The sequence below is a fragment of the Leucoraja erinacea genome, chromosome 4 (assembly GCF_028641065.1).
Source record: "Leucoraja erinacea ecotype New England chromosome 4, Leri_hhj_1, whole genome shotgun sequence".
NCBI classification, from domain to species: Eukaryota; Metazoa; Chordata; class Chondrichthyes; order Rajiformes; family Rajidae; genus Leucoraja; species Leucoraja erinaceus.
In genome coordinates, this window is record NC_073380.1 from 55,217,766 (window position 1) to 55,241,921 (window position 24,156).

General features: G+C 44.7%; 1 protein-coding gene across 1 annotated transcript; it reads left to right on the forward strand.

Moving 5' to 3' along the window:
* The first annotated feature begins 181 nt into the window (after window positions 1-181).
* Window positions 182-24,128, forward strand: si:dkey-284p5.3 (uncharacterized protein LOC557830 homolog). The gene is made up of 4 exons (XM_055634322.1): window positions 182-3,016; window positions 11,934-12,218; window positions 15,274-15,387; window positions 21,725-24,128. Exons 1-4 carry the CDS (start codon window positions 2,926-2,928, stop codon window positions 21,745-21,747), a joined length of 513 nt encoding a protein of 170 aa, XP_055490297.1. The 5' UTR covers window positions 182-2,925; the 3' UTR covers window positions 21,748-24,128.
* Window positions 24,129-24,156: the final 28 nt, after the last annotated feature.

Below are 24,156 nucleotides of genomic sequence, written 5' to 3' on the forward strand. Positions count from 1 at the left end.
TTGCAATCTCCCACCCTTCCACAGCCGTATGGCAATGAATTCCATTGATTCACCACCCTCTGACTACAGAAATTCCTCCTCATCTCCTTTCTAAAGGTCCGTCCTTTTTTCTGAGATTTATTCTATTTAATTGTAATATGTACCAAAAACAGAACAATGAGATTCTTACTGCCAACAGCATAATGGTACTGTAAAATACAGTACTCGTAGGCAATACAATGAGCAAAATAGTTTAATGGTAAACCAACAATAGCAATGCAAACCAAAAACGCTAAGTCCTTAATGCAACCAAAACAGTTTGTTGTTCGTAGTTTAGTTGGTGTTTGTAGTGTTCAAGAGCCTGATGGTTGTTAGGAAGAAATGTAAGAAATATAATATAAGAGAGAGAGACAAGAGACAGCAGATACTGGATTCATGTGTAGAACATAAAGTGCTGGAGTAACTCATGCAACATCTGTGGAGGACATGGAGGGATGACGTTTCAGGTCAGGACCCTTATTTCAGTACTTTGTGTTCTTTCATAATATAAGGTTTTGTATGATTCTTGATACTGGGATTTCAGCTCCTGAAAGGCTGAACGCTGAGATATTACTTGTTTTCGGATGTACAAAGACCATGTACACTAGGTACAGGATACTGAGTTGGATGATCAGCCATGATCATATTGAATGGCGGTGCAGGCTCGAAGGGCCGAATGGCCTACTCCTGCACCTATTTTCTATGTTTCTATGAAAGGTGGTAGATTTAGAATTTAGAGATACGGTGCGGAAATAGGCCCTTTTGCCCACTGAATCCACGCTGACCAACGATCAACCATACAGTAGTTCTATGTTAGCCCACTTTTCGCACACTTCGCACTTGGGGTAATTTACAGAAGCCAATTAACTTACAAACCCGCTCGTCTTTGGGATGTGGGAGAAAACTGGAGCACCCGGAAAAAACCCACGCGGTCAAAGGGAAAACATGCAAGCTCCCTGCAGACAGCACCCGTAGCCAGGATCGCTCCCGGGTCTCCTCGCTGTCAGGCAGCAACCCTACCGCCATGTCACTGTGCCGGAATTCGGAATTGTTTATCATTTCCATATCTCTGCTGACAAAGTACAGGAGAAGCAGTTAGCTTTGTCATTCATCCATGTTAATTCACTTATAATAGATATGTACCTCCAATGTCATAGCGTTTCAATCATAATGTGTTATGTCTGGACTCAGCTTATTTGTTCCGACAAGCCAATGTGAAAACAGGGCGTCTGCTATGTTCAACGCATCTCGCCTGTGATATTAGAAATGACAACCTTTGTTGGTAGGCAGTGAAAATGCTCAAAAGTTAATGCGATCAAATCACTTATCCTGTCAGTATTTTTAAAGGGTTTGAAAAACAAAAGCAATGGAATGTGTTTGCTACAAGAAAATCTCAGTGGATTTCTCCTGTTTCCCACATCGTTTGGATAATCCCAATCTGCACTAGTGGGTTTAAAGGATTCGTAGAGTGTTAGTTTAGTTTAGTGTAGAGAAACATTAGCGGAACCAGGCCCCGGCCCATCGGTCCATTGAGTCCGCACCGACCAGCGATCCTCGCACACTAACATCATCCTACATACTAGGGACAATTTACAATTTTACCAAGCCAATTAACCTCCAGTTTAAATTCAATTTGGAATATTTTGGAGGACCAGGAAACCAAGAAACCAAGAAACCTACAAACCCGTACGTCTTTGGAGTGTGGGAGAAAACCGCAGATCCGGAAAAAACCCACTCAGGTCACGGCGAGAATGTTCAAACTCTGTATAGAAAGCACCCATACTTAGGATCGAACCCTGGTCTCTGGCGCTATAAGGCAGCAACTCTACCACTGCGCTACCGTGCCAAGTCATACAGTACAGAAACAAGTCCTTCATCCTAACTTGCCCATGATGACTAAGATTCCCCATCTATGCTTGTCCCACCTGCCATGTTTGGCGCATATCCCTTCAAACCTTTCCTATCTATGTACCTTTCCAAATGTTCAAATAATTTTTCAAAGAATAATACAAGAGTTTTCAAAGAATAACACAAAATTGGTCTCAGCCATCAAAACTAAAATTCAAGACTGAAGCAGTATCTCTGGAGAAAAGGAATAGGTGACATTTTGGGTCCAGACCCTTCTTCAGGTGTCATTACTGGGCTTTATCTTGCACTAAACATTATTCCCTTTATCCTGTATCGATACACTGTGGATGATATGATTGTAATCACGTATAGTCTTTTTGCTAACTGGATAAAATGCAACTGTGTGCGACTTGATTGGTACGGGAGTCAGGGGTTATGGGGAGAAGGCAGGAGAATGGGGTTGACAGAGAAAGATAGGTCAGCCATGATTTAATGGTGGAGTAGAAGTGATGGGCTGAATGGCCTAATTCTGCGCCCAGAACATATGAACTTACGAACCAAAAAAATGTTTTCACCGTACCTTGCTGTACATGACAATAATAATAAGCTAAACCAAATAATAAGTGGTAAGGTACAGTGCTGCCATTCCTAGCCTGCGCTTCATTGATAACAGTTCATTAACAGTCAGGACAATGTAAGTGAATCCATCTTTAGTCAGGCAGATTATATCCTGCTCATATGGCAACCGATCACAACACAGTGCACATCATTGTGCCTCTGCTGAAGCGGAGACGAGGTTAATGGGGGATAAAGTTGTCCGGGTGTTGAGAAAACAGCTTGGCTATTTGATCAACTTGCCCCAGGCAGCTGGAGAATCCCCATTTACCGCCTCTGCGCCAATGTACAGTAAAGACAGGGAGCGAGGCATTGTCCTGTGAAGTCTTGTTGATTTTTAAAATATATTATTGCCAACCAAACTCTTTGGACCCATTCTTTATCTCCTGCCAGCGAATCTTTTTTTTTAAAGCGCTGTTGCAGACTGTTCTTGAAGCAGATTCAATGGGTTGTTCAAGCAGCACACAGACCCAACCTCAGGACAGTAACAGACCAAACTCCAAACAGGAGGAGAAGAATGGAGCCAGCAAATGCGGTAAGTGCTTCTCTTCGACTCATCCCCCCGAGCTCACAGCGATACAATCACCTGCATTTTAGTATACAAAGGTTCGGCCGATTTGGGACTGTTGTCGAAACTCTTGGCTTTTATTTGTAATCTTTCAAAAGTGTCATCTTAAAATTTCTTTCCTGGTGTACTTTGATGTTAACTGTAATAAACTTTCATATGTAGGAAGGAACTGCAGATGCTGGTTTACACTGAAGATAGACACAAAATGCTGGAGTAACAGTAAAAAGCTGCCTGACCCGCTGAGTTACTCCAGAATTTTGTGTCTTTAAACTTGGGTTTTTTGGGTTTTTGGGTTTTTTTTTGCACCAGTATGAGTTTAGGTTTAACTTTATTAGGATTAGGTTTATTGTGGTTATTCATCTATTGAGTTGTTTTGTTTATTATGCATTATCTGTGTGTATTGTTTTGTGATGCAAGTAACAATTTAATGTTCCCGTTATTGCTACAGATGACAATTGCACATTCTTGATACTTTATACTCTTTAAATTGTTGTTCATTGTTGCTTTGCCAGTATATATGACAATTAAACTTGACTCAACACTAAATAAATTCTCAGGCACGTAAGGATGAGTTTGGGAGAGATTGTAGAGGAAAGTTACAAGGATGTCAACAATACTCTGATGTTTCAGTTGCGAAGAGAGATTGGATCAGTTGGGGGTGTTTATTTTGGAGGAGAGGGTAGATGTTGGTGCATAATATTACGAGGGGCCATGCCAGAGTGAATATGAAGGACATATTTTCTCTAGCAGAGCGATCAAAACTAGGGGACACAGATTTAGAAGGATTAGAGAGGAGATGAGAAATGTTATTTATTCCTGGGATCACAGTGATCTGGAATTCAATAGATGAAAGTGCAGGAAATATATTTAACGTCATCATGGTTAAATAATCAGCATAAAGGGCGGCAAGGTGGCACAGCGATAGAGTTGCTGCCTTACAGCGCCAGAGACCCAGGTTCGATCCTGACTACGGGTGCTGTCTGTGAGGAGTTTGCACGTTCTCCCCATGACCAGCGTGGGTTTTCTCCGGGTGCTTAGTTTCTCCCACACTCCAAAAACGTACAGGCTTGTAGGTTAATTGACTTGGTAAAACTAAATTATCCCAAGCATGTGTGTACGATTGTGTTAGTGTGCGGGGATTGCTGATCGTCGCTGACTTAGTGGGCCAAGGGGCCTGTTTCTGCACTGTATTTCTAAACTAAACTAAATTTAAACATTCTCTGTATTTAAATGGTCAATGCATTTAAACAGCCATCACAATTAAACAGTCATCGCATTTAAACACTACTTGCAGAAGGGTGCAGAATAGGTTTACCAGGGTGCTGCCTGGATTAGACATTATTCGCCAGGTTCGATAAACTTGGATTGTTTTCTCTGGAATATTAAAGGTTGAGGGAAATCCTGATAGAAGTATATACAATTATGAGAGGCATAGATACGGTAGACAGTCAGAACCTTTGTCAGGTGTGGCAATGTCAAAGATTAGAAGGCACGGTTTTAAGGTGAGAGGGGCAATGTTTAAAAGAGACGGGCAAGGCACGATTTTTACATAGAGAGTGGTGGGCGCATGTAACCTTTCCACGCTGTATCTCTAAATTAAACTAAATAAAATTGGTTTGAGGGGATAATATTTGCAGCTGAATCCAAAAAAAAAACAGCCATTGACCAGTATGAAAGAAATGACAGACCATTGCATAAAAAACATCAGTGAGCGCAGTGATTCTTCTTCTTCAAAACAGTTGATGATTTATTTTATCTATTCAAAATTTGCAGCATAGTAGAGTACAGCAGAGAGCCATGTATCCCACCTAGTCAAAACGGGCTGACGAGGTAGTGGAATCTCGGGTGCCATTTCCTTGACCAACCTGACACATGACGGTGCTTTGAGGAAGATTTTCTTGACATTGGAAACAAAGTGATCGACATTTGGAAACAAGCTACGTCTGTGCTTGGCAATTCTATGAAGTCCTTGAGCTAAGCATGTCAAATGCAACGTTTTGGGGAACTTTAAGAGCATGAGCAGCTTTTTTCATGTACGGAGCTGCATCAGTCACATACAGAAGAACATTCTCGTGTTTTATACCTTCTGGCCAAAGTACAGCAAGTGAAGATGTAAATAACTGAGCAATAGTTGAGCTGTTTGACTTTTCCAATACTTCCGATGTCAACAAATACCCCTTTGATAGTTGACCTGCCTCCAGTGTACCGATGACCACATTGGCAACATGTCTCCCCACAGCATCGGTTGTCTCATCTATTGAGATCCATATTCTGTTACATGCAACTTCATCTCGAATTTTCTGCACCACAATGTTGAAGTTGCTGTCAACATAATTTTTCCATAATGAGGACTCGCTTGGTATATGTTCCTCTGTGTATTTCTCTAAAAAAAACTCAGAGAGATTTGTTTTCCAATTTCCACAGTGGAATTCCAGCATCAATGGAAGTGCACAGATCACTTGAAAACTCAGATATGCGACTGGAGCCAGCAGTAAATGTAGTGAGGAGACAAGCTTGGGTATTTCGCTTGGGTAGTCTACACCCCAGCGGTCTCAACATTGACTTCTCTAATTATAGATAGCCCTTCTCTTCTCCCTCCTCATCCTCCCCCTTCCCAGCTCTCCTTCTAGTCCTACTGTCTCTGCCACTTCCTTTCTTTTTCTCGCCCCCCCCAACCCCCCACACATCAGTCTGAAAAAGGGTCTCGACCCGAAATGTAGCCTATTCATTCTCTCCATTGATGCTGCCTCACCCGCTGAGTTTTGTCCAGCATTTTTTGTCTACCTTTGATTTTTCCAGCATCTGCAGTTCTTTCTTAAATAGATCTTGGAGGAAACGGAACCAGAGGGCAGCGGCACGAACGAATGAATGACTGACGGTGGTGCCCCCGGTTTCACCCCGGTGGTTAAATTTTCTTTTAAGTTATACTATGTTGGGGTTGGACAGGCTAGATGCAAGAAGATTGTTCCCGATGTTGGGGAAGTCCAGAACAAGGGGTCACAGTTTAGGGATAAGGGAGAAGTCTTTTAGGACCGAGATGAGAAAAAAATATTTCACACAGAGAATGGTGAATCTGTGGAATTCTCTGCCACAGAAGGTAGTTGAGGCCAGTTCATTGGCTATATTTAAGAGGGAGTTAGATGTGGCCCTTGTGGCTAAAGGGATCAAGGGGGTATGGAGAGAAGGCTGGTACAGGACACTTAGTTGGATGATCAGCCGTGATCATATTGAGACCACACCTGGAGTATTGTGTACAGATTTGGTCCTCTAATTTGAGGAAGGACATTCTTGCTATTGAGGGAGTGCAGCATAGGTTTACAAGTTTAATTCCCGGGATGGTAGGACTGTCATATGCTGAGAGAATGGAGCAGTGGGCTTGTACATTCTGGAGTTTAGAAGGATGAGAGGTAATCTCGTTGAAACATATAAGATTATTAAGGGCTTGGACACGCTAGAGGCAGGAAACATGTCCCCGATGTTGGAGGTGTCCAGAACCAGGGACCACAGTTTAAGAATAAGGAGTAAGCCATTTAGAACGTAGTCGAGGAAACACTTTTTCTCACAGAGAGTGGTGAGTTTGTGGAATTCTCTGCCGCAGAGGGTGGTGGAGGCAAGTTCTCTGGATGCTTTCAATAGAGAGCTAGATAGGGCTCTCAAAAATAGCGGAGTCAGGAGATATGGGGAGAAGGCAGGAACATGGTACTGATTGGGGATGATCAGCCATGATCACATTGAATGGCGGTGCTGGCTCGAAGGGCCGAATGGCCTACTCCTGCACCTATTGTCTATTGTCTAAGCTTCTGCTGGATGAAAGCATTGAGAAGAAGGAATAACCAGGGTGGGACAAGTTTTTAATTGTGTTTGCTGCTTTTCCAAGGCAGCGTGAAATGAAAGGCTGCTTTCCTTCATGCCTGGTCGCATGGTGGCCAGGAATACCTCTTCTTCCTCAATTTCACAGCAGAGGTGCCAAAGGTATGAGCTGGTGCTGGCTCAGTAACGCGATACCTGGAACCCAAACAAAGAGATTGATGAAGGAAGGGCAGTGGATGTCGTCCACAAGGAATTTAGTTATAGGTGAATTCACAGAGTGATTAATTGGCAGGTTAATTGGCCTCTGTAAATTGTCCCAAATGTGTAGGGAGTGGATACAAATGTGGGATAACAGAACTAGTGTGAATGGGTGATCAATGTGGACTCGCTAGACTGAAGGGCCTGTTTCCACACTGTATCTGTACATTATAGTAAAATCTTGTTTGTAGTAGAATCACAGGCACACAGACTCAGACTAACACACACAAAATATATGTTATAGATAAATTACATGTCAAAATTCTAAATGAAAGGACTGTGTAAAAGAAACCCAATGCATTAGTGAAAAATGCAATTGGATAAAAAAAACAATTCCATGGTAGTGCAAGAGGTAGACCGTAGTTTTCTGTGACTGAGGTAGGATTGAGGTTCTGAAGATCTTCAGTGTAAACCAGCATCTGCAATTCCTTCCTACACGTTGAGGTTGTGCAGATTGGTTCAAGAACCTGATAGTGTTCGGAAAGTTCCTTCAACATTAAACTCTGTACCCCTTTTCTGATGGTAGCAACAAGAGGTGGACATGGCGTGGATGATAAATCCTGCCTTCTTGAAGCAGTGCCTCATGCTTTCGACGGAGGAGAGGGATGTGTCCATGATGGACTGGGCTGAGTTCACCAGTCTCTGCAGCCTCTTGCGTTGCTATGCATTGGAATTGCTGTACCAGGCCAGGATGAAACCAGTCTGGATACTTCATGCAGTAAATAGAGTCATACAGCGTGGATCCAGGCTCTTCGGCCCAACTTGCCCACACCGACCAACTTGTCCCATCTACACTTGTCCAACCTGCCTGCAATCTTTAAAGGTTTGTTAGAGTATTCGGTTACAATGGAATTGCCATACAGGCCATGATGAAACCAGTCAGGATACTTTCTGCAGTATATCTGTAAAAGTTTGTTAGAGTATCGGATATACGCTAAATCTCTTTAAACTTCAAAGAAAATAGAAGCGTTTGTCTCTACAACAATGATGCACCTGAAAATTCATAATATTAACAGTCTTTTCGTGGAAGTTTAAATATCAGCTACAAGGCCACCAGAGAATTCCCCATAATGTCATCTGTCCATTCTCTCCAGAGATGCTGCCCAACCCGCTAAGTTCCTCCAACCCCTTGCTTTGTCCTCAGAATTTCAGCATCTGCAGTATCTTATGCCAACATTTAAAAGTCATTTGGACAGGTACATGGATAGGAAAAGTTTAGAGAGATATGGACCAAACCTGGGAAAATGGGATGAGCATAGATGGGGCATCATGGTTGCATTTACAAGTTCAGCCAAAAGGCTTGTTCTGTGCTGTTGGACTCTGTGACTCCATTGATTTGATTAAATGGATTTTCATCCTTCTAATACCAGTATGGTAGTTCAGGAGGTGGTCTGTAATAATGTTCCATTGCCGAGTTAGGATTAGGGTTGCGTTAGTCACTTGAAGAATCTGATAGTTGTAGCAAAGTTGGAAAGATAGACATCTTGGTCAGTAAGGACAAGTTTGGCCAAAGGGTCTGTATCCATAAGATAGACATAATATTTAAGGAAGGAACTGCAGATGCTGATTTACATTGAAGATGGACATAAATTGCTGGAGTAACTCGGCATGTCAGGCAGCATCTCTGGAGCAAAAAGATGGGTGACCTTTTGGGTTAGGACCCGTCTTCAGAACCGGCCTGCATCCATGTTATATGACTCTATAGTTATGACAAAAATAGTACCATGGGGATATATTACCACTCTCAGCAGAGCTACAGCCTGACCTGTCCTGCATTTCCTGTTATTATTTCAACATCCGTGTCTTTTTCTGGCTTTTATAACAGAGATGGAAAACCAGGGCTCTTGACTCTTGGTTAGTGTCAAGAGTGTTAAATTGTCGTTTATACTGACAATGGAACAGCAGCAGTACAACAGGCCTGTAAACACAATACTCACAGGTAACATATAATCAACAAAAAAAATTAATAACCCCAATATTAGTGCAAAATAAGCCCAATGTCTTTAGTGCCACCAAAGACAGTCCATACTTCAGTTTCAAAGTTTAGACAGGAGAAATCTAAAGACCTTATTTGGGCAGCAAAGCCAAACATTGGCAGCCAGAAGTTTATGTATCGAGTGCGGATGGAAAGTCACACATGGAACATTAGCCGTTCTCTTTCCAATAACCTGGTGTACATTTCATGGCCTTAAAAAAAGCCTCCACTACGTTCTAATTCAATCTGTTGTGTCTGGCAGCAGAATTGATTAATTTGGTCAGCTGGTATTTTTGCTAATTTCAGAGACGTTTCATATTGTATTTTGTAAAGTCTTGCATTTTAAAATGCACATTTGAGCATTGCTTGTTGACTGTGACCTTTATCCTGTTTGTTACAATTCTTGTTTGTCACATGGAGGATCTGATTCCACAAAGGAGGTCTCCCATTAGATCAGTTTACACTATGAATTATTCAGTTTCACACCAAGTTGAGTCGAGTTTATTGACATAGGCACAAGTACGGTGAGGTACAGACTTTAGACGTTAGAGATACAGCGCGGAAACAGGCCCTTCAGCCCACCAGGTCTGTGCCGATCAGCGATCACCCCGCACACTAGCACTATCCTACACTCACTAGGGACAATTTACAATTTACAGAAGCTGATTACTTACAAACCTATATGTCTTTGAAGTGTGAAATGAAACTGGAGCACCCAGAGAATACTCACGTGGTCAGGGAGAATGTGCAAACTCCGTATAGACAGCACCCATCGTCAGGATCAACCACGGGTCTCTGCCGCTGTAAGGCAGCGAGTCTACCACTGAGCCACAGTGCCCCCCTTAACTGCATCATCACAGACACATAGACTCAGCCAACTCACAAAGACATAAATTATACACACATTACACATAAATTCTACAAGCCAGTGAAAAGAAAAGAGAAAAAATACCAGAGTGTGTAGGATGGAACTGCAGTTGCTGGTTTAAATACAAAAATCTACAGTAACTCAGAGGGACAGGCAGCAATACTGGAGAGAAGGAATGGGTGATGTTTTGGGTCGAGACCCTTCTTCAGACAGGTCTCCACCTGAAACGTCACCCATTCCTTCTCTCCAGAGATGCTGCCAGTCCCGCAGAGTTACTCCAGCATTTTGTGTCTATCTTCAATGCTTGTTGGGTGAAAACGAGAAGCTGGTGCAACTTGGGTGGGGGGGATGGAGAGATAGGGAATGCCGGATTTTCTAGAAGTTAGAGAAATCAATATTCATACCACTGGGTTATAAACTGCCCAAGCAAAATATGAGATGTTGTTCCTCCAATTTGCATTTAGCCTCACTCTGACAATGGAGAGGACCTAGGACAAAAAGCTCAGTGTGGGAATGGGAAGGAGAATTAAAGTGTTTAGCAACTGGGAGATCAGGTAGATCCAGATGAACTGAGCAAAGGTGTTCAGCAAAACGATCCCCCAGTCTACGTTTGGTCTCGCTGATGTACAATAGTCCACATCTTGAACAATGGATACAGTAGATGAGGTTGGAGGAGGTGCAAGTGAGCCTCTGCCTAACCTGAAATGACTGTCAGGGTCCCTGGACAGTCGAGGCAAGAGGTATAGGGACAGGTGTTGCATCTCATGCGGTTGCAGGGGAAGGTACCTGGGGAGGGGGTGGTTTGGGTGGGAAGGGATGAGTTAATGAGGGAGTTGCAGAGGGAACGGTCTCGACGGAAGGCGGAAAGGGGTGGAGATGGGAAGATGTGGGTAGTGGTGGGATCCCATAGGACGTGGTGAAAATGTCGGAGGATTATGTGTTGTATGCGATGGCTGATGGGGTGAAATGTAAGGACTCCGGGGAGGGAGAGCAAGGGTGGAACTGTGGGGTACTGAGAAGACACGTGTGAGGGGCTCATCTATGATGGGAGAGGGAAACCCCTATTCCCTGAAGGATGAGGACATCTCGGATGTCCTGGTATGGAACACCTCATAGTGTTACTTCATTTTAGTGTTAGTTACGGAGAAAAGTTCTAAGTGCCGCAGTAAGGTAGGTTGGAAGGTCGGGACTACACCCTAGCTTTTGCGAGGACTGTTTAGTAGTTTGATAACAAAGGGGAAGAACCTGTTCCTGAATCTCATAGTACATGCTTTCAAGCTTTTGCATCTTTTACCCGATGGGAGAGGGGAGAAGAAGGATTGACCCAGGTGGGAAAAGGTCCTTAATTATGTTGGTGGGGAGTCTGGTTTGTGTGATGGACTGGGCTATATTCACAACTCTCTGCAATGTCTTGTGGTCTTCTGCAGACAGTGCAGAACTGTTCCCCAAACCAGGCTATGATGCATTTCAAGGTGCATAAGTAGAAGTAGGTAAGATTTATTGGAGACATGCCAAAATTCCTCAGTCTTCTGATGAAATGGAGGTGTTGAGGCAGGTCCTATTGCAATGTTTAAGAAAAATTTGGGCAGGTACATGGATGGGGCAGGTTTAGAGGGATTTGGGCCAAACGCAGGCAGGTGTGACTAGTGTAGATGGGGCATGTTGGTCGGCATGAACAAGTTGCGCCAAAGGGCTTGTTTCTAATCTGTTTCTAATCTGACTATGACTTTCCAGATTTTGGAATATTGAGAAATTGCAAGATGCCTGGCGTGACTATTTGAGAAGACATTTGCAAACTCCAACACTGACTACAGAGTCTGGTGTAATATTTCAGTTCACAGCTAATATGCTGATGGTGTGTAAGTGCAAGCTATTAAATTTAATATAAGATCAAAGGAAACATGTTTACTTATCAAAAACTATTTGCTCTCTTTCCTTTGATGGGAATGCTGACTCATGGCAAAACCCAATAGCTTCAGACGTGAATGGCCCTATAACCAACGAGGGAGAGACTATTCCAGATCACTCCCAGCTGCTGGAGCCAAAAGCGGCCGACACCGCTCCTCATGAGGTAGTCACCAATGAACCAAGCCCTTCTGAAGGTGGGGTGCATTTGGCTTCGGCATCTGAAGACAGTACAGATCTCGTGGGTTTGACCACTGAGGAGCCAGAGAGTTCCGCAGCTCCAGTGGAAGAGAATACGTTCACAGAAGCCGACGATATTGAAGAGATCCAATCTTCAGAGGACCAGATTGAAGGTAACATGTCGGCTGTGATCTGAGATATAAATGACTTAGACGTAAATGTGCAAGATGGGTTGCACTAGTAACCTTTCAGATGATACCAAGATTGCTGGGGTTGTGGACTGTGGTGCAGCGGTAGAATTGGTGCCTGAGAGCGCCAGAGTCCCGGGTTCGATCCTGACTGCGGGTGCTGTCTGTATGGACTTTGCATGTTCTCCCTGTGACTGCTTCAGTTTCCTCCGGGTCCTCCAATTTCCTCCCACACTCCAAAGACGTATAGGTTTGAAGGTTAATTGGCTTTGGCAAAAATTGCAAGTTGTTGCTAGCGTGCCTAGTGTACGGGGTGATTGCTAGTTGGCGCTGACATGGTGGGCTGAAGGGCCTGTTTCCATGCTTTATTGTAAAGTCTAAAGTCCAAAGAAAGGCCATCAAAGTGTACAGTGGGATATAAATCGACTACAAAAATAGGTGGAGAAATGGCTGATGGAGTTTAATCAGAACAAACCTGAGGTATTGCAGTTTGGGAGGTTGAATGTAATATACAATTACTGGCACGATCCTTAACAGCATTGATGTACAGAGGGATTTGGGGTCAAAGTCCATAACCTTGAAAGTGTCAACACAAATTGATAGAGTGCTAAATGAGGCGTATGGTATGCTTGCCTTCATTGGTCATGGCATTGAGTAATAGAAGTCAGGAAAGCATGATGCTACTTTATACGACTTTGGTTAGGCTGCGTTTGAAGTATTGCCTGCAGTTCTGGTCGCCCCATTGCAGGAAGGATGTGGAGGCATTGGAGAGAGTGCAGAGGAGGTTTGCCAGAATGATAGTTTGTAGGTTTGTAAGTTAATTCTGTAAATTTCCCCCAGTGTGTAGGATGCAAAAGTGAAGCAGCACAGTGGTGCAGCAGTAGTGCCGCTGCATTACAGCACCAGATACATGGCTTCAATCTTGACTGCGGGTGCTGTCCATACAGAGTTTCTACGTTCTTCCTGTGATCGCGTGGTTTTACTCCGGGTACTTCGGTTTCCTCCTACATTCCAAAAACGTACTGGTTGTAGGTTAATTGGCTTTTGTAAAGTGTCCCTCGTCTGTAGGATAGAATTAGTGTGCGGTTGATCGCTGGAAGGTGCGGTCTCGGTGGTTTGAAGGGCCTGTTTCCATGCTGTATTTCTAAACTAAACTAAACTAAACTACATCTTTTACACAGGAAGGAAAAATCAAATACGAGAGGGTTTTAAGGTGAGAGCGGAAATGTTGAAAATAGATGTGCAGGGCAAGTATTGCACCGAGGCTTGTGTTCCTGGAATGCATTGCCAGTGGGGTGATGTAATCGTGGCATTTAAGAGGCTTTTGGAAAGCTTATGGGTCGGTTCTTGTGCTGAACTATTCTATTTTCTAGATTCCAAAACGCACTGGTTATTCACCTGATCTATCTAACAAAACCCCCAATACTTAAATATAAACAGAAAATACTTGAAATGTTCAGCAAGTCTGGCAGCATCTGTGGAGGGAGAAAAAGAGTTAACATTTCAGATTGAAGACCCTTCATCAGAACTGGGAATGTGAGAAAACAAAGTGTAGATTGTAGATTCTGGAATCCAGAGCAGTAAAAGTCGGTAACATTGTGGCGGAACTCAGTGGGTCAGGCAGTGGCTGACCATTTCCACTGAATGTGTAGGAAGCAACTGCAGATGCTGGTTTACACTGAAGATAGACACAAAAAGCTGGAGTAACTCAGAGGGTCAGGCAGCATCTATGGAGAAAAGGAATAGATGACTCGCACCCTGTACATTCCCTCTTCTCCCCTGCCATCAGGCAATAGATACAGGTGTGAAAACACACCTCCAGATGCAGGGTCAGTTTCTTCCCAGCTTTTATCAGGCAACTGAACCATCCTACCACAACTAGAGAGCAGTCATGAAGTACTATCAATCTCTTTGGAGACGCTCGGACTAGCTTTGATCGGACTTTACTGGCTTTATCTTGCTCTAAACATTATTCCCTTTATCATGTAGCTGTACACTGTGAATACAATACAATACAATACAATTTATTTGTCACTTGAACCTCATAGAGGCTCAAGTGAAATGTTGTTTCTGCAGTCATACATACAAGAAAAAAAAGACCCAAGACACAACACAATTTACACAGACATCCATCACAGCGCATCTCCACCTCGCTGTGATGGAAGGCAAAAAAAACGTATCTCTCCCCTGCACTTCCCTCTCCCCCCGATGTCAGAGTCAAAGTCAGAGCCCCCGGCGGGCGATAACAATTGTCCCGCGGCCATTAACGCCGCGCCGGGTGATGCAAGGCCGCGCTCCGGGTCTTGTTGTTGGAGCCCCGGGCGGGCGCTGGCAAAGTCCCGCAGCCGTTGAAGCCACGCCGGGCGATGATGTAAGGCCCCGCTCCAGGTCATCCTTGACCCCGCTACTCGGGCGGGAGAAGTCGCCGTTGCGGAAGCCCCGAAAAGCGGTCTCCCAGCAGGGACCCGCGGGCTCCCGGTGTCACTGTCCACCAGACCTGCGGTTAGAGCCTCCGAATCTCCGAGGGTCGGGTCGCAGCAGCGCGCCACCACCGCTCCTCCCGCTCCGGACTCGGCCAGCTCCATGATGGTGAGTAGGTCCGCAGCTCCGTGACTGGAGCCCCAGGACGTTCCTGCTGGAGGCCGCTCCACGGTGCAGCCCCAACGACAACAGAGACCCAACAGGGAAAGGTCGGGTACTCCGTACAGGGGAAAATTTTTTAAAGTTTCCCCCCCCACCCCACCCACACACACACACACCCCATCAAAAAAATAAAAACGACATTAAAACGGGACAAAAAATAACAAAAAGACAGACGGACTGCAGAAGCCGCTGCGACGCGAGTCACGCCGCCCACCGGAATAGCTTGATTGTAATCATGTATTGCCTTTCCGCTGACTGGTTAGCACGCAACAAGTTGGAACCAGCTTCCAATGAACTAAACTAAACTAAACAGTTTGTGCTTGAGTAAGCCAGTTGCGATGTAAGAATATGTTTAAGTAACGTTGGTGTAATTTGACCTGCATTTCCTGGTTTCCAGGTGAGACTGGGGAGAAGGTAGAGTGTGAGACAGCCATCGAAGCCAAGGACGAAGAGGAGGAAAGTGAAGTGGAGATATCAGAAGAGATACTGGCCTCTGGCATGACAGTGTTAAGTATGTTGGAAGTAAAGTTGTGTATTAAAACGTCCGATGAACGCCTAAGAAAATGTGTAGGAAGGAACTGCAGATGCTGATTTATAACAAAATAAAATGCTGGAGTAACTCAGCGGGTCAGGCAGCATCTCTGGAGAAAAGGGATAGGTGATGTCTTCAAAGTAGGCATGTCTTGAGGAGCTTTCGCAGTGGAGCAGACTAAATGTGTAGGAAGGAACTGATGTTCCCGGTGCTGGATACCATCAAGGAATAGGGTTTAATAGCTCTAACAGGGCTCTGGTCATCTGGTGATCAGCTTGGATCTGTAGCTCAAGTTAAGGCAAATCAACTTATGGCCTCACCATACTAAGGCTGATAGAGGCGTAAGCAACTGCAGATGCTGGAATCATCATCTACCTGTGTCCACACTAGTACTGGAATGGACGCTGCAAGCAGTATCTTCAACCTTACACTTCTATATGGAGCAGAACATCACAAAAGCAGGCCATCCAGCCCATAATGTTTGTGCTGAACATGATGCCAAGACCTTGTAGCAGCACCAAACGTGGTGAATAAAAAGTTGCTTTATTGAGTAAGAAAATAGGTTCGAAATAGTTTGGTCCTCTAACATAATAATATCATTGCTGCTGCAGCTGAGAGAGGGTGTTGTCTCGAGCGCAGCTACCTGTTGACCAAAGATCTTAGATAGGAGCACGATAGACCACTCCTGCAAAATCCAATGGACTGACGTGTAGTATGCAACGGAGCGTAACTTCCGCCATTTCAGTAAATTTCCGACCCTATCTTTGACCCGACCTGACTTCAGTTATGCGTTCAGTTAAAAAGGTCAATCTAAACTTTCCCAATATATATCCCCCCAGGTTAAAAAGGTGCATACCTTGTATAGGGAGGAACTGCAGATGCTGGTTTAAACCGAAGACAGACACAAAAGGCTGGAGTAAAGCAGTGGATCAGGCAGCATCTCTGGAGAAAAGGAATAAGTGATATTTCGGGTCGACTTTTTCGATAGCTGCCATGACCCGTTTGATGTCATCCTTCGCCCTGCTCCTGGTCTCGGCCCGCACCGATCTGCCGGGACATGCTGTGTGTGTGCGTGTGTGCGTGCGTGTGTGTGTGTGTGTGTGTGTGTGTGTGTGTGTTTGGCGGAGTCTGAGGGGAGAAGCGCGGCACCAAGAGCGAACGAACGCGCGGACAGACGGACGAAAGCAACGATCATAGAGTGGCATAGTTGACATTTTGGGTCAATAGACAATAGGTGCAGGAGTAGGCCATTCGAGCCAGCACCGCCATTCAATGTGATCATGGCTGATCATCCCCAATCAACACCCCTTTCCTGACCTCTCCATATTCCCTGACTCTGCTATTTTTAAGAGCCCTATCTAGCTTTCTCTTGAAAGCATCCAGAGAACCTGCCTCCACCGCCCTCGAGGCAGAGAATGATGACATCAAACGGGCAGGGCGAAGGATTACATCAAATGGGTCATGGCAACTATCGAAAAAGTATGGAAATGGTAGGGGGGAAATTAAATAAAAACACCCGAAGGAAATAGATGTTTAACAAAGAAAAGTGGGCAGGCGATCGCTCCGTGTCCGTGTTCCGTGTCCGTGTTGGAGGGGGGGCGGGGGGGGGGGGGGGGGGGGGGGGGGAGGATGGCTTGAGTGGGTGCTGGATTTTCTGGAGCTCCTTCCTAATGGCAATATTTTGTATGTTCAAAGTTAATAAGGAAGACAAGGCAGGAATATCAAAGTGATCACCTGCAGCTGAGAAAAAAAAAGGTGATTTGTGTGGTATTTGGTAAAATAAAAGCAATATGAAGACACCATGACCAAAGCAAAGATACTCGAGCGGAGACGGAAGCCGGTTACGGAAATGGCGTTAAAGATTACCCATGACCTATTACGGCTTTTTCATCGAGTGGACTATCTTGCTCCGCTCTAAGATCTTTGCTGTTGACTCCTTAATCTCAAGGTGAGATATGCTTATGTAGCAGGCCAGTCCCCTTAACCCCATGACGTCATGTGATGGCCCTCGTAACCACTGACGAGGGTTCGACCGCAAGTGGTCTGACTATCAGCTGGCGCCACAGGACCCCCCCCCCAGAACCGGAGGAAGGAATAGAACGCGCTAAACTTCTACAAGAAGGTGTGCAGGCATGGTCGAGGGCGGCACCTGCTGTGGGTCAGATGCACTCCGGCCGTGGGTCGGGACGGTGGGGCCTGGAGGCGCAGTTGATGCTCCGGCTGTGGGCCATCCCGGCCGTATGCCGAGGGGTGCGAAGAGACCAATGCAAAAGCTGCCAGATGGACGAGACACAGTCGCATCTCCTCAATCAGCAGGGGATCGTGTCCTGAGAAATATGGCACCCAGCAATGGCTGGGAGACGTCGGCAACAATGCAAAGAATAAAAAATTAATAAACTGATTGCTAAACCCAGCGAGGTCATTACTGTGTAAACAAAGTGAAAAGAAACAAAACAAACTACAGTGAGCAGTCAAGTGCAAAGTGGTAGGAAAGTTCAAATTGTCCAGTGTCCCTGGTGCAGGATGGGAAGCTGTGTTGGAAAACAGCAGTGACAGCATCCGACCTGAAGTGGCACTGTTGACGGCGATCGGACTGCAGTGACGACATCCAGTCGGAAAGTGGCACTGTTGATGGCGGTCCGATCAGATCGAGCGTTGCTTCCGGCCGGCCGCGGCGGCCATTTTTGCAGTTGGGGCGGTGGCCATGTGGCAGTAGGCCGCGGCAGCCATTTTAGCGGCCGGCTGAGGCGGCCTTTAAAGGCAATTCAAGATTTGTGCGGGGCGGCCGGCATCAACGGGCCTCGCCCCACTGTTGCCTGTAGTAGCAATGTTACAAAATTTTGAGATTTAAAAAATCAAGTCTGCAATCCCATCAGATAAAGCATAACAATGTTTAATTTGACACCAAATTCACTTTCATATCTCAAGTATTAAAAAAGTTATGACCATTTTCATACTCGGAAATTAGCATCTTGTTCCCTATTGATTTTCAATGGACATTACAAAAAAGCTGTGATCTTGGATAGTCAAACGCCCATTTCTTAAGGAAAGATTAACATTTTTAAATAGCCCAAGTGTCCAAAGATTATTCACAAATAATTCACAATATAACATGATTTTTATATCTAATTTACATTAATTTATAGGCCAAATGGAAGGAATTTAGTGTTCAATTGCTGTAAATAAATGCCCATTTAAATCGGCTTTCTAGTGGGTTCATGTGGAACGCGCTGGTTTAGAACGTTGACATAGCGCTGGATTAGTGCCCTCAAATGCCGAGAAAAATACTGCGGGATATAAAAAGCCCAAAATGAACTATTCGTTATAGATAACTTGATATTCAGGGTTATATATATGCCCCATTTAATGTAAAAATAAGGTACATACCTTTAATTGTTTGCTTTATAAAACCCTGGGGCTGCGAGAGGTTGCGAAATCAGAGAGTAATTTTAAAACTATTATAACTATATTATCGAGGCCTATAAAACTAATAATACCTTTTGCGACCGGGTCTTGCAGCGATTTTTCGTTAATGATTTACTAGGCTGAACATGTGCGATTAGTACAGCCTAGTAAAAATCGCGTTTTAAACCCGCCCCCTCCAAACAGCGCCAAAATCGCCGACATGGCTGAGGGCAGATTCCCAATGACGATTCAGGTAGGTTTTGTAACATACCTACCTGTAGGAACTCTACCTACCGTGGCCGGTGTCGTCGGTGACCGGCTGCGCTGCCGCACCCCCGGCGGAGGCTGGAAGCTGCCAGGGAATCCGTCGCGGGACCGCCGACTCGTGACCGGCCGAGGATCCACCCTGCTGCTGGGCTGGACGGGCAACCAACGCCCAGGGATCTTCGAGGTCTTCACCGGTGAGGACTTCTTCGGGCAGCCGCCCCAGGTAGGCCCGCCCTATCGGGAGGCTAGACTTTGGGCACCCAGGGCCGTCAGGCGGGCGTCGGTGATGCTGGGGGCGGGGGGGCTGCTACACTCACAGCTCCTGTAACAGCTGGTGGGGGAGCAGCAGCTATCTGTTGACTCGATCTCAAGGTGAGATAGGCTTAAGTAGCAGGACACTCCCCTTAACCCCATGACATTACGTATTATGTGACAGCGCTCGTAACCACTGACGAGGGTTCGACCGCAAGTGGTCTGACCAAAGATCCTATAGCTATATAGCTTTGCTATAGGATCTTTGGGTCTGACTATCAGCTGACGCCACAGCCTTCACTTATCTACTGTAACTGCACATAACCCATACCCCTCCATTTGTATTGTATTGTATTGTATTCAATTTATTGTCATTGTCTCAATTTGAGACAACGAAATGAATTTTCCTTACAGGCAGTATCATTAAAAAAAAAATCACAAAGAAATTATAAAAATAAATAATAAATAAATAATAAAACATATTAAAAATAAAATTGAAATTGAATTAAAATTAAAAAAAAAGCACAAATACAGAAGTCCACGACACAACATAACATAAATGGCACCAAGGTGAGGAAGGCACCATAGTCCAGCCAGCCTCCCCTCCGTGTTCATCCGTGGTCTGGGCCTTCTGAGCACCCGCAGTCGCCGCCCCGGGTGGCCCGATGTTCAGGCCCTCACGCCGGGCTGGTGGAACGCCGACGCCGAACCCCGACGGTGAGCAGCCTCCTCCTCAGCGGCCCGGACCTCCTGATCAGCCGCCTCCCGCTGCCGGAGTCTGCAGCTCCCGAGTCCGCAGGTCGAGCCGGGCAGAGTCACATGACCCCGCGTTGATTAGTCAGCGCCGCCCGCGTTGGGAGCTCTGCAAACCGCAGCTCCGTGATGTTGGTGCAGCAGGTCCAGCACTCCGGGCTCCAGACGGCGACCCCCGGTAAGGCATCGCCAGCCCCGCGATGTTCCAGCGCTGTCCCGCCGCTGCTGGAGCTCCGGTCGATCCCGGCAGGAAAGGCCGCGCCATTCCCTGCATATCCATGTGCCGATCAAAAAGTCTTTTAAATGGCACAAATGTATCTGCTTCAATCACCACCCCTGGCAGCGTGTTCCAGGAACTCGCCACTCTCTGTTTAAAAAAACACGCCCTGCACATTTCCTTTAAACTTTGCCCCTCTCACCTTAAAGTTATGCCCACTAGTTTTTGATTTTTCCATCCTGGGAAAGAGATTCTGACTGTCTACCCTATCTATGCCTCTCATAGTATTATATACCTTTGTCCGGTCTCCTTACAACCTCTGGTATTCCTGAGAAAATAATCCAATCCAATCCAACTTTATTTGTTAAGCACTTTAAAACAGCCAATGTTGACCAAAGTGCTGTGCAGAAGAATAAACAAGACATCATAAACAGACACCATAACAGCTCACATGAGGCGCAAAAATTACATATGAAATACAACAATAAATTAAAAGACATAAAACATGAGTAAAAATAATAGCCACGAAATAAAAGCAATCAAAAAAATAAGAAATTAAATCAAGTAAATAAATAAAGTCGACATCTTACTGGGTATCAAAGGCCATGGAGAAGAGATGGGTTTTAAGAAGTGATTTAAAAACAGAGAAGAGGCCTGTTTAATGTGGAGAGGCAGATCGTTCCATAAATTGGGTGCCGACACAGCAAAGGCACGGTCCCCTCTGAGCTTCAGCTTAGTTTTAGGCCCACTCAGGAGCAGCTGATTATCTGGCCTGAGAGAGCGGGCGGGTGTATAAGGATGTAGAAGCTCAAATAGGTAGGGCGGGGCAAGACCATTTAGGGATTTAAAAGCAAATAAAATAATTTAAAAATGGATCCTAAACTGAATAGGCAACCAGTGGAGTGAGGCTAAAATGTGCGAAATGTGCTCATGTTTACGTGTGCCAGTTAAAAGACGTACAGCTAAATAATAATTGCAAATCTGTCCAATTTCTCCTTGTAGCTAATACCCCCTAATTAATGACTTTCATGATACAGCACCACCGAGTCCATGCCGATCAGCGATCCCTGCACATTAACACTAGGGACAATTTACAATTTTTACTGGTCAATTAAGCTACAAAACTGTAGGTCATTGAAATCTGGGAGGAAACCGGAGGACCTGGAGAAAACCCATGCAGTCATAGCGAGAACGTACAAACTCCTTACAGACAGTACCCGAGGTTCCCGACCCAAAATGTCACCTATTTTCTCCAGAGATGCTATCTGACCTGCTGAGTAACTCCAGCTTTTTGTGTCTATCTTTGGTTTCAACCAGCATCTGCAGTTCCTTCTGACACATCTGATGTTTGATATTTTGCTGTTGTCTACACTGGGTAGATGTCCAAGCTGATGCATACATTTAACATTTTCTTCCTTTCAGTGTCAGAAAGTAAGAAAGATTAAACCTCTGCTACTTCAGTTCTGGAAAGCTCTGCCGACAATACTCTCTCCTCGACAAGAATATGTACAGCTGCCTCATATCTTACAACCACTCTCCGACAGAGGGATTCTCAGTCAGTTTCGGCCACCCGCAGACTAAAAGAGGAATCTGCTGTTGCTCGACTTTCAACCTGGTGTTTCTACGCACACTTGCCAAGCCACAGCCAACCAGTACACTCAACTGGACAACTCAGTGTGTTACTGATATCCTTCGACGGTCCAGTCACGTAACTGTACAGATGAGAGGCAGTGACACTTTTCTCTGCTACAGCGAGTGTTTCTCACTCTACATTCACCATCCTTCTAAGTCAAGCCAGTGCCGATCTCTCTAACGTGGGACTGGAACTTCGCAGGTGGAAAAAACAAATCAATTTCAAATTCATAATTCAGCTGAAAAACTAGCAACACTGAGCCAAAAAAGACGTTGCACAATCATCTTGTAACGGTAGAGGGCATGTAACAATGTGGCGGTACCTTATAAACCTTACAATGCTACAGTACAGAGTATCATTTTATAAATGCATTCCATGTTTTGTGACACCGCAAGCTAACGGTGTTACACAGGGCTTCATAGTGTGAATTATTGTTGTCGAAGCATGAACTTAGTAGGACCTCCAAGTTGCTTGCAGTACTAGGTACTGCTGCTTGGCTGATACAGTTTTATACGCGTTCCACCAAAATGGTGCATGTAATGTTCAATGCTGCATGAAATAGATTAACAATATATATATATATGAATAAATAGATTTTAATGATTGGTCACATATTGAAAATGGTTATCTGTGAAATTTATTCTTACCAAATATAACGTTTGAAAAAGACTGACTTTGTTTAGCAAAGGGCTATGGACCCAGACAGGTAGATGGATTTATGATCTAGAAGAGCCCGGGTAGAGATGCTGCCTTACAGAGCCAGAGACCTGGGTTCAATCCTGACTACAAGTCATACAAGCCTGGATGCAGTATGTATGTTTTCCCTGTGACCACGTGGGTTTCCTCCCACATCCCTAAGACATGTAGATTTGTAGGTTAATTGGCTGCTGTAAATTATCCCCAGTGTGTAGGATAGTGTCATTGTGCAGGGATTGCTGGTTGGCATGGACGCAGTGGGCCAAAGAGCCTGCGTCCACGGTGTATCTCTAAACTAAACTAATGCTGTGGGTTTGGCTACCAAATGTATCAGTGATCACTCGTTGTAGTAATAGTGGAAATAATCAGCAGTTTAGAAGCCCACATCACCAGGTTCAGGAACAGCAACTTTCCTATAACCATCAGGTTCTCTATCCCAACCACAATCCCTAATCCTACCTACATGGTGCAACAGTTCCTTTATTACCACGTTAACCAAGGAACAGTGAAATTCTCAGCAACTGGACACTAGTTTCACCTCTTGCACTACTATGGGACTTTTTTAAATTTTAATTATGTTTTTACATAATGTCTTGTTCTTTTTGCAGTCTTCGTTCTTCCAGAAATATTATGTATAGTTTATGTGTGTTTGTCTGAGTCTATGTGCCTGTGTTGCTGCTTCAAGCAAGATTTCCATTGTACCTGAACCTCACCGTACTTGTGCATATGACAATAGATTCGCCATGACTTGAATGTTCCCAAGAACAGCATAGCCAATAAAGCATTAATCAAGTTATTTGCACGTTAATATGAAATATGTTAGCGTGTGTCTCTGTGTGTAACGAACTAAGGAACACTGGAATACCCAGGCCATCTCTTCACAAGCTGCACAGAGAACCCACTGCTCTACCCAAAGTGGGACCTTGATTAGCATCTATTCAAGAATCCTACAGTCCCCTCCTTCAGAACCAAGCTGACACGTCAGCCAGTACAAACACATTGACATCCAAAATAATGATATAAAAGCATGGAATAACACGCTAAAGAAGTCCCGACCTGAAACATCACTTGTTCTCCAGAGATGCTGCCTGACCTACTGAGTTACTCCAGCACTTTGTCCTTTTGTGTAAACCAGCATCCGTAGTTCCTTGTTTCTACATTGACAGCAAGGCCACCAGCACAATCAAGGACGAGTCTCACCTCCGTCACTCCCTCTTCTCCCCTTCAGGCAAGAGGTACAGCCCATATCTCCAGATTCAGGAACAGTTTCTTCCCTACTAGAGAGCGGTCCTGACCTCCCATCTACCTCATTGGTGACCTTTGAACTATCTTTAATTGGACTTTATTGGACTTCTTGCACTAAATGTTGTACCCTTTATCTGTGCACTGTGGATGGCTTGATTGTATTCATGTTTAGTCTTTTCTTTGACTGGTATTGAAGAATTCACTCATCAGATATATTGGATAGCATGCAAACAAAACCTTTTCACTGTACCTCAGTACTCGTGACAATAATAAACTAAAC